This window comes from Neophocaena asiaeorientalis, unplaced genomic scaffold, assembly GCF_003031525.2.
Source record: "Neophocaena asiaeorientalis asiaeorientalis breed wild unplaced genomic scaffold, Neophocaena_asiaeorientalis_V1.1 scaffold324, whole genome shotgun sequence".
NCBI classification, from domain to species: domain Eukaryota; kingdom Metazoa; phylum Chordata; class Mammalia; order Artiodactyla; family Phocoenidae; genus Neophocaena; species Neophocaena asiaeorientalis.
In genome coordinates, this window is record NW_020172458.1 from 106,819 (window position 1) to 117,757 (window position 10,939).

The 10,939-nt window shown below is 44.2% G+C and overlaps 1 protein-coding gene across 1 annotated transcript in view; it reads left to right on the forward strand.

The window, feature by feature from the left end:
- The first annotated feature begins 1,206 nt into the window (after window positions 1-1,206).
- PDHA1 (pyruvate dehydrogenase E1 subunit alpha 1) overlaps window positions 1,207-10,939 on the forward strand; it is an 18,764-nt gene continuing 9,031 nt past the window's right edge. The window contains exons 1-4 of the mRNA XM_024737995.1: window positions 1,207-1,402; window positions 8,797-8,856; window positions 9,425-9,598; window positions 10,392-10,518. Coding sequence (XP_024593763.1) covers window positions 1,346-1,402; window positions 8,797-8,856; window positions 9,425-9,598; window positions 10,392-10,518 — 418 coding nt within the window. The 5' untranslated portion in view covers window positions 1,207-1,345. The remainder of the gene's footprint in view (window positions 1,403-8,796; window positions 8,857-9,424; window positions 9,599-10,391; window positions 10,519-10,939) is intronic.

Genomic DNA, 10,939 nt, shown 5'->3' on the forward strand with positions numbered 1-10,939 from the left:
AAGGCCAGGATTTCATTGATAGGACTCTCCATGTGCTATTAGTGGATTAGGCCCTGTTGACAGTAGCCCAAAGCCTCTGGACCGCCTGTCTTACTGGTCTGTTATGGTTCAGGAAATGGTTCCCTCTTGTTGCTTCTTCCCATAGCTAGAGTTACGCTATTACCATCATTGATCTTAAGAGAACTATGTATCAATATTTGGTGAATCATTTCAAGTCACTTAGTCATTGTTATTTTTATCACAGGCTCAGTCACACATCTGGTAATGCAAGAAACAATCATTTTGTAAAATAGGCAGGATATAAACAATATAGCTAGTGACAGTAATAAGGTCATATGTAAGTATTTAAGCTAAGAACTTCCATTAGCTGTGGCCCCGTATCTCCCCAGGTCATGTGGCCTGGTCTGTTCTGTACCCGTCGCTATCTTTAAGAGAAATGGTATATTGGCATTGTACATAAAGTTCACCAAAGATGTATGCACATCCAAGGTGAATGGTGGGTCATCGTGATCCCTTACAGGATTGAGAAAGGAATGTTATCTTCAAAGGGGTTACATGGCTGGCGCTAGAAAAAGAAAAAATCATGTTTATAGTTGAGCAGGTATTTCTGCCATTAGGGAGTTCGGGTTAATGCATAAATGCAGATGCACAATGCACACGAGAGGGGAGGCAGGAGGCCCAAACGGGCAGAGTAAAAACAGTTTGTTTAAATTTTTCTTGTCTTGCCTTAAAATATGAATTTTATTTCATCAAATCCTAGCTCACAGCAGATAGGGAAGACTTACAACTGTCACATGATCTCTAAAAGAAAAGTTAGCGGCAGAACCATTTATAGAAACCAGGTGTTCTGTCTTTTGGCCTCCCCCAGGCATATTAATCTTCACCATCTTGTGTATTGAGCAAAGGTTTCAAAGTTGCGGCACCGGCAGGGCTGGACGCTCAGTAGGATTGGCCTTGCACGATCGTGCCTGGCTCAGCCGGGGTGCAAAATCCAAGAAGGTCCTTTTCCCGCGGGGCCTGGAGGTGTAGCCTCACTTTCCCACGTAGGCACCCTCAGGTCTCCGGCGCCTCACCTGCCGGCTGCTCGGTGACGGAAAGATCCCTCAGCCTCGCCCTCTGGCTCTGACACCCAATGGGCGGCCGCGGGCCTCAGGTGGGCGGGGCACGCCCTGGGAGCCGTTCTGGTTGGCCCGCGGCCCGGCGAAGCGCATGACGTCGTCTCCGTCGCGTCGTGCTGGCGTGAAGTGGTAACGTCCGCTCCGGGAACCTGAAGGAGACTTGGAGGCACCTGGGCCGCGCTGCTTGGGTCGTTGGGAGTCGCCGCTGCCGCCACTGCCCGCACTCCATGAGGAAGATGCTCGCCGCCGTCTCCCGCGTGTTGTCGGGCGTCGCCCAGAAGCCGGTGAGGTGGCGTGAGCGACCCGGGGTGGGGCGCGAGTGGGTCCGAGGCCGGAGGACGCCAGAGGGCAGGACGAGCGGGCTGAGTGGGCCGGGCGGGCCGGGCCTTGTGGAGCCGCGGGCCTTTGTCCTGCCTCCACGTCGTGCGCTCCGCTCCTGGCCGCGAGGGGAGCGGTGGCTTGGCCCTCGGGCGCCGACTGAGGGAGGGGGAGCTTTTCAAGGTCCGTGTGGAGGTCAGGCGCGGCTCCCGGTGCCGGCCTGGTCGGTGCGCTCTGGGAGGGCCCGTTCGTTTACCTCCGACAGAGAAGGGGGCTTTGGGATTCCTCGAGTCTCCAGCTGACCGCCTCTTCCCAGCCCACTCATTTTAAATCTTCCTCTTGACCGGGAATCCGGAGACAGAGTGGCTCCATTCACACTTCAGTTTCACCAGTTACTAGCCCTGTGACCTTGAGTAGGAGGTTTTTGTTTTTTCTTCAAGATCCCCGTGCTCAGTTTCCTCATCTCTAACATGGAGATGAGAGTACTTACCCCGGGGGGTTGTTTTTTTTTTTTTTTTTAAATGAGGATGAGAGACGGTGAGGCTTAAACGAGTGACAAATATGTAAACCTTTCCCGGTAGCGCCTGGTACATAGTAGGTGCTACCTGTGTTAAACGTTGTTATTATCATTTAGGATCTCTGTTGCCTTATTGATTCTCTGTATGGAAGTTCTGTCCATTGATATGAGTGGGGTGTTAAAGGCTCCTACCAGTACTGTATTCCGGTCAATTTCTCCCTTTATGTCTGTTAGTATTTGTTTTATGTATTTGGGTGCTCCTATATTAGGTTCATATATGTTGACGGGTGTAAAATCATTATATAGTGTTCTTTATCTTTCTTTATGCTATTTGTTTTAAAGTCTATTTTGTCTGATATGAGTATTGCAACCCCCGCTTTCTTGTCATTTCCGTTTGCATTCCCTCACTTTCAATCTTTGTGTGTCCTTTGCCCTAAAGTGGGTGTCTTGTAGGCAACATATTTTAGGCTCTTGGTTTTTTTTAATCCAGTCTGCCACTCTCTTTTGATTGGAGCATTACTGACATTTAAGGTAATTATTGATACATATGTATTCATTGCCATTTTAAACCTTGTTTTCCAGTTTATTCTATGTTTTCTCTTTGTTCCTTTCTTTTTGTGGTTTGAGGATTTCCTTTTACTTTATGCTTGTGTTTTCTTTCTGGTTTTTGTGAATCTATTGTATGTTTTTCACTTGCGGTTGCTCGGTTTTTCAAGTATGTGAACCCCTTCCTGTATGTTTGCTTTAGACTGGTAGTCATATAGGCTCAAATGCATTCTAAAAAAACAAATGTACATTTTGTCACTCTCCTTCCCCACATCTTATGATTTTGATGTCTTTTTTTTTTTTTTTGCGGTACGCAGGCCTCTCACTGTTGTGGCCTCTCCCGTTGCGGAGCACGGGCACCGGACGCGCAGGCTCAGCGGCCATGGCTCACGGGCCCAGCCGCTCCGCGGCATGTGGGATCTTCCCGGACCGGGGCGAGCCCGCGTCCCCTGCATTGGCAGGCAGACTCTCAACCACTGAGCCACCAGGGAAGCCCTTGATGTGCTTTTGATTACATCTTCATGTTTATCCTTCTGCTGTTCCTTGTGTTTATCATCACTTTCACAAATAGTTTTTTTTGTTTTGATCTGTATAGTGGCTAATTTAAGTGATTTACTTTCCAATTGTGACTTCCTCCTTCCTATATCTTCTTTTCTATATAGAGAAGAACTTGGAGTATTTCTTTTAGGGTAGGTTTAGTATTGCTGAATTCTTTTAGTTTTTGCGTGTCTGAGAAATTCTTTATTTCTTCTATTCTAAATGATCATCTTGCTGGGTAGCGTATTCTAGGTTTCAGATGTTTCCCTTTCAAGGCTTGAATATATTTTGCCACTCCCTTCTGGCCTGCAGCATTTCTGTAGAGAAATCAGCCGATAGCCTTAGGGGGATTCCCTTGTAACTAACACTTTGTTTTTCACTTGCTGCCTTTAAAATCCTCTCTTTAACTTTTGCCATTTTATTATAATAAAATGTCTTGGTGTAGGTCTGTTTGGTTCATCTTGTTGGGACCCTCTGTGCTTCCTGTATCTGGATATCTGCTTCCTTCTTTAGGCTTGGGAAGTTTTCAGTCATAATTTCTTCAAGTACATTTTCAGTCCCCTTTTCTCTTTCTTCTCCTTCTGGAATCCCTATTATGCGTAGATTGGCACACTTTATATTATCCCATAGGTCTCTTATATTGCTTTCATTTTTTTTCACTTGCCTTTCTGTCTGCTGTTTTGATTGGGTAATTTCCACTATTCTACTTTCGAGGTCACTTATTCTTTCTTCTGCATTATTCATTCTGCTATTCATAGCCTTTAGCTCAGCTTTCATCTCAGCAAATGAAGTTTCTAATTTTTCTTGGCTCCTCTTTCTAGTTTATTTTTACAGTACCCTGCATTTCTGTCGATAGCCTTTCTTAAGTCCTTCAGTATTTTCATTATCTCCTTTTTTTTTTTTTTTTCATTATCTCCTTTTTGAACTCGGTATCTACTAGACTGAAACCCTAGTTTCATTGTTTGTTCCTTCAGGGGAATTTTCTTGGCCTTTTAACTGAGAGTAGTTCCTCTGCTTGTTCATTTTGCTTATATTTTTCTTACCCTCTGAATTTAGGAGAAACAGTTATCTACTGTAGTCTTGGAGGGCTACTTATATGCAGGTGCCTCCCTGCGTAGTTTGTGTGGGTTGAATATTTTTTTGGCATGAGGGCTGTTTTTGGTTTGGATTCTTGCCGTCTCTTTGCTCTGCGTGTGCTGGTCGTTATCTCCTTGATAGGGGATGTGCAGGTGCGTGGCCCGCCTGTGCTCCCGGGGAGGGTGGGGGCAGTGGTGGGTGCCCAGTCACGGGACCCTTGGCAGCTGCAGTGGTCTGCATCCGCCTCTGGAGTCCGAGATGGCAGTGGCGGCTCGAGTCCGCCCCCCGGAGCTCGTGTAGGTGGTGCCCTGCTGCCTGAGAGTGCACGCCCGGAGAAAGAAGCTCCTATGGCGGTCCCACCTCTCTCTTCGGGCACCCCCCAACAATGGCCCCTTGCCTTTCTGGCGGGCCCAAGCTTCTTCCCGTATTCCCTCATTTATAGTGCACCGCACTCCAGCCCCCTCAGGCTGTCGTCTCCACGTAGCCAACTCCAGTCCTCTCCCTGGGTCTGACCTCCGAAGCCCAAACCTCAGCACCCAGCCCTTGCCCAGCCCAGTGGAGGAGCTTCTCAAGCTGGGGAGTGCAAGGTCGTGGTACCAACCGTCTGTGTAGGTCTCTCTCCGCTTTGCTTTCCGCAGACCAGTTGCTGCACTCTCCTCCGAGGTTCCGCAGCTCCACCTCTGTCCTGGGTGATATCTCCACCAGTGAGGGGACTTCTCAGGGTGTGGAAACCTTTTCTTTTTCACAGCTCCCTCCCAGGGGCGCAGCTCCCGTCCTGATTGCCTTCTTTTTTTTCTTTTTTCTTTTGTCCTACCCAGTTATGTGGAGATTTTCTTGCCCTCTTGGGTGTCTGAGGTCTTCTGGCAGAGCTCAGTAGATGTTCTGTGAGAACCGTTCCACACGTAGATGTATTTTTGGTGTATTGATACTTGTGGGAGAAGGTGAGCTCCACGTCCTACTCCTCCACCATCTTGATCCGAATCTCCCTCACACTTTTTTGTTTTGTTTTATTTTTATTTATTTTATTTGTTTATTACTTTTGGCTGCGTTGGGTCTTCGTTGCTGCGCGTGGGCTTTCTCCAGTTGCAGTGAGCGGGGGCTACTCTTCGTTGTGGTGCGCAGGCTTCTCACTGTGGTGGCTTCTCTTGTTGCGGAGCACGGGCTCTAGGCGCACGGGCTTCAGTGGTTGTGGCACACGGGCTCAGTAGTTGTGGCTCGTGGGCTCTAGAGCACAGGCTCAGTAGTTGTGGCGCATGGGCTTAGTTTCTTGTGGCATGTGGGATCTTCCCGGGCCAGGGCTCAAACCCGTGTCCCCTGCACTGGCAGGCAGATTCCTAACCACTGTGCCACCGGGGAAGCCCCGAAGCTCAGGTTCTTGATGTCTCATCGCAGAAAGAATTCAGTGAGAGACAAAGTGATAGGTAAGAAGTGGATTTATTTAGAGAGAGACACACTCCACAGAGTGTGGGGCCATCTCAGAAGGTGAGAAAGGCCCCCCCCCCCCACTTCTGATATGACTTTTAGCTTAACTTTCGCTTAATGTGGCTCCTTTCACCCATTGTATCAGTGAATCTTACTACTTTTGAGATTCATAGTAATGAAATGGGAGAAAGTATCTAAGTAGCTTTCTGACAGTCAAAATCTTTGACCTTACCTTCTTGCTCTTTATTATGTAGAACTGTCATTGTTTCTTGTTGGGAATTTAGGATGGAGAAAGAGAATTTTTCCTTTCCTTGGTTACTGTTGCTTGACTGGTTTGGTCGTTAGTTTTCAGTCTCCAAAATGCAGTTTCTGTAGTTGTATCTGGAGATTTATTTTGCAAGACAAGATATATATATTTCTAGCCCCCCAAAACAATTTAACTGTCAAAAATAACATATCCATTTCATGATTGCCGAACATAACGTTTTGTTTGTCACCTCATACTTCTCAACTTTACTTCTTCCCAAATTTCTCAATTTTCTTCACTTATTCTTAGATGTATTGGACTCTCTCAATCTCTAACTTAACTGAAGCATTTGTCTCTAGCAGTTCAACTTTTTTTCTCCAGCAATGTCATGGTTTTTGTTGGCTTTATTGGATAATGGTATATTGATGGGTGAAGACATCACTAGATAACAGCTTTCTGCCTGTTGGCTTGTACACTTAGCAGATCAACCTTATCCCTTCTCACCAAGATCAAGACCATTGCTACAGGTTGGATGGTAAGGTAACACACTGTATGAACATATCAAAAGTACTTTTTGTGGGGTCTGAAGAATGCTCTTCAAGTCTGCATGAGAAGAAGTCATATTGGTTTACGTATGCGTGACGTGGCAGAATGTGGCTAAAGTAGTACAGTCCTCCTAACTGATTAAATGTTTGTGGTCTAACCTGGACCTTAGCCATCACATAGAGTACTGTTGCTGTGAGCAGAGTGAAAAGGAAACATTTCTGGCAGCTTTTTACTCGTGCCCCTCCCCCCCCCCACCAAACAGTGACAGCCACCTGAACATCAACAAGGGAGCACTGGGGATTTCCATGGCGGTTCAATGGTTAAGACTCTGTGATTCCAATGCAGGGGGTGCAGGTTTGATCCCTGGTTGGGGAACTAACATCCCACATGCTGTGCGGCGTGGCCAAAAAAAAAAAAGAGGGAGCACTAGGATTCTTCGGCGGCCGTGCGGGTTTGAGGAGGCAGCTCGTGGGGGTGAGGTGCTTAAGGTGAGGTGACACAGACCTTGGAGCGAGATTTACTGGGTTTGTACCCCAGCCCCAACAGTTAAGTGCTCTATGGCTTTGGGCAACTCAGGTAGCATGAATCTCATCAGCACTGAGAGAAAAGCTTCACTGAAAACTCATTGCAGGTCCCACCCCCTCAACTCAAATGGCAACAGTGCAGTCAGAGGCCTGCCCCTCTAAGCCTCAGAATAGGAATTCTGTAGCAATAGGAATTGAGGTTAAAACTCAGATGCCACCAGCCTGCACACCAAATGGCATGAGTCAATGACACCAGCTCCGAGATCTGTTTTGAGCCTAAGCAATGGTCCAAGTTGCACATAGGTCACCTTGCTTGATCTAACAACAGATCAACCTCAGAAAGAGGGATTTTTGTCAGAATTTCACCCACTGAAGAAACAGCTGGCTAATCTGGTTTTTTCCCAGTAATAAATGAGAAGCTTTTATTTTATTTTTAAAAAATTTTGAATTTTATTTTTATTTTTTTATACAGCAGGTTCTTATTAGTCATCAGTTTTATACACATCAGTGTATACCTGTGAATCCCAATCGCCCAATTCATCACACCACCATCCCCACCCCACCGCGGCTTTCCCCCGTTGGTGTCCATACGTTTGTTCTCTACATCTGTGTCTCAACTTCTGCCCTGCAAACTGGTTCATCTGTACCATTTTTCTAGGTTCCACATACATGCGTTATATACGATACTAGTTGTGTTCCTGTCGATTTCCTCTTTTATAGCTGTTGCAGTTGTTAGCAGTTGCCTTATGTATTGAGGTGCTCCTATGTTGGGTGCATGTATATTTATAATTGTTATATCTTTTTCTTGGATTGATCCCTTGATCACTTCATTTCTTTTCGTTCTTTTTTCTTTAGTCTGTTCCGCAGCCGTGAATTCCACCATTCTGTCTTCCAGGTCACTTATCCGTTCTTCTGCCTCAGTTATTCTGCTATTGATTCTTTCTAGTGTTGTCTTCATTTCAGTTATTGTATTGTTCATCTCTGTTTGTTTGTTCTGTAATTTTTCTAGGTCTTTGTTAAACACTTCTTGCATCTTCTCTGTGTTCGCCTGCATTCTTTTCCCAAGGTCCTGGATCATCTTCACTATCATTATTCTGAATTCTTTTTCTGGAAGGTTGCCTATCTCCACTTCAATTAGTTGTTTTTCTGGGGTTTTATGTTGTTCCTTCATCTGGTATATAGCCCTCTGCCTTTTCATCTTGTCTGTCCTTCTGTGGATGTGGTTTTTGTTCCACAGGCTGCAGGATTGTAGTTGTTCTTGCTTCTGCTGTCTGCCCTCTCGAGAAGCATTTATTATTTCAAAAAAAAAGGAAGGGAGTTGTAGAGAACATCTTCCTTCTGGTGCTCTTCGAATCATAAAAGATCCCTCAAATCTTTTTGTTTTTTTTAAGTCAGGGAATGCTAAGTATCTTTTCTTTTGTCTTGTACATTTCTCACTAAGGTGTCTATCTCATGCTTTGTGTAGTTTAAAATATTTTTCTTATAGTACCGTTTCATAGAGAAGTGATTTGCCTGAAATAGGAGTTGAATCATAGTTTTATTTGAAGAACTATTCTGAAACTAAAGCATTAGCTTGCTCAACGTATGTGGTTATGACTAAGAATAGCATAAACATACCCCACAGATTATCTGGTCTCTTCAATTTGGCCATTAACTTCATTATATTTTCACTGTGATTTCTTTGAAAACAAAGTGACTATATAGACGGGTTTCTGCAGTTTGCCTTTAGATGGGGGTACCATCATGTTTCTTTGGCCAAAGCATGGATTCCTTTTGGAGGACAAGATCCCAACACAGTGAACAGAATGGAAGATAAGCCCATGAATGTGTTAGGGCTCTTAGAGTTCTAGGACTGCATCCTGATAACTGATTAATAAGAATAATAACTCAAAAATAACCGACAATAAAAAACACTGATATACTTGTATATTTTGATTTTTCAAGGCAAGCAGAGTGCTGGTGGCATCCCGTAATTTTGCAAATGATGCTACATTTGAAATTAAGGTAAGAGGTGTTTTGCTTCGTGTTAAATTTTTTTCCACAGGTACACTTTGATATATAGTTTTACCTCTGCAGTAGAGCATTTTGATATTTATGCTTTTCACCATTTTATTCCAAATGTTCTAGAATCGAAGATTCAGAGAAGTTAGCAAAAATTAGAATTTACTCCTTTTATGTAGCAGGTTTTTGGTACTTTGGAGCAGGAGAGCAAGCTAAAAAGATTGAAGACCTACTCTAAGACTTGAAATGTAGTTTGGTAACATGTTTGAATAAGAAGATTCTTAGAATGCTTCTTTGAAAGTTTGTCTTTGAACCTGTAACTCAGTTGACTTCTATGGGTTTTCAGTGAAAGTCATCTTAGAAAGACTTCCTTTCTCCAAAACCCCATCTCATTGCACAGTTTTATGAAGGAATCAGAAGCAATATGCAGCATTTCTGATGTGCTCGCCTGCTGGTTTTCAAGTTCAGTATTTGCTGGTTTTCGATTTAAATATTTCGAGTTAGATCTTAGAGTGGGTTGGCAGTGTTTACGTTGTAGTGACTGAGAGATAACTGTCTGATTCCATTTCAGAAATGTGATCTTCACCGGCTGGAAGAGGGCCCTCCTGTCACTACGGTGCTCACCAGGGAGGATGGGCTCAAATACTACAGGATGATGCAGACTGTTCGTCGAATGGAGTTAAAAGCAGATCAGCTATACAAACAGAAAATTATTCGTGGTTTCTGTCACTTGTGTGACGGTCAGGTGGGTGGTAGTTTTGTAATAAAACTGTGTTACTTAGGAATTGAAGTATGGCGTGTGTTTATTGGCTTTTACCCTGCTTTATCTGTCTGAAGGATTTGAGGCTGGTATTTTAGAATAAACATGAGAATGCTGAGACCTGCTAGGAAGCTTATGCTAAAGAATTGACTCATGTATCATATTGCTGACTTCCTGTGCCTTTATAGCATTATGATCACGTGTACTGAGTATACTTTTGGGGGAAGGGTTTTTGTTTTGTTTTTTGTTTTGTAGGTTTAGGCCAAGGTTTATGAAATCAAATGCCTACCAGGGACCAGTTAGGTAGAATACATGAGTGAAGGCTGCCAGCTGTATGAAGTATCGAGAAAGGTGACAGGGACTAGTGGTGAAGTGGAACAGACGGGGCCCACCCGCAGGGGTAGTCATAACTGGCTGGTAGTCCAGCCAGTTGGTGCCATGTGGAAATATGGGGCTAACGCTTCCTGTTGCTGATGTCTTCGAGAGAAGACAGACGTCTCTATTTTCATATGAAATTCCCCAATATTTTAATGTTCACTTTTGATTCAGGATGTTTTCAAATCACCATACAGGCTTAAAAGAAATGTATCTGTGCATTGCCAGTTTATGGCTCTGGCTTGGGCCTTACCCTCTACTCTCTTTCTGGTGAAAAGTAGAGGTACTTGCTGTTATTAATGAAGAGTTCTACTGGGCCAAATGTTTCATAATAGTCTAGGAAACCTTTTAACTAGAAATGGTGTACTGTACTGACTCATTGCCGCTTCTTCCTTGAATGCAGGAAGCTTGTTGTGTGGGCCTGGAGGCCGGCATAAACCCCACAGACCATCTGATCACAGCATATCGGGCTCACGGCTTTACGTTTACTCGTGGGCTTTCTGTCCGAGCAATTCTCGCAGAGCTTACAGGTTTGCTATTAATTTACAAAAAGGGGAAATTAAGTTTTCAGGTCTTCTATTAAGATGCTAACCATTTATAAGTTAACATTGAAACCTTTTTGAGGGTTAAAAAAAAAAAAGCTGAAACCAAAAAAACCTCTCCCTTTTGGTGCTCTGGTACCTCTATTGTGCTTTTGAGTAAACTGACCATTTTTTGAGGTTGTCTGGCCTCTCAGGTAAAAGGTCAGCTCTATAAAATCAGAATAGTGTTTATCACTCAAGCATGCCAATAGAAATCTAGCAAAGAAAGTAAATTGAGTATAAGTATTTCATTGGGTAGAAATTCATTGGGTAGAATCTTCTCAACAGTCCCTTTGTCCCCCTTGACTCTTATGCGAGTGTAGGAGAAATCAGATGTTTGTAACTGGCCAAAAAAAAAAAAAAAAAAAAT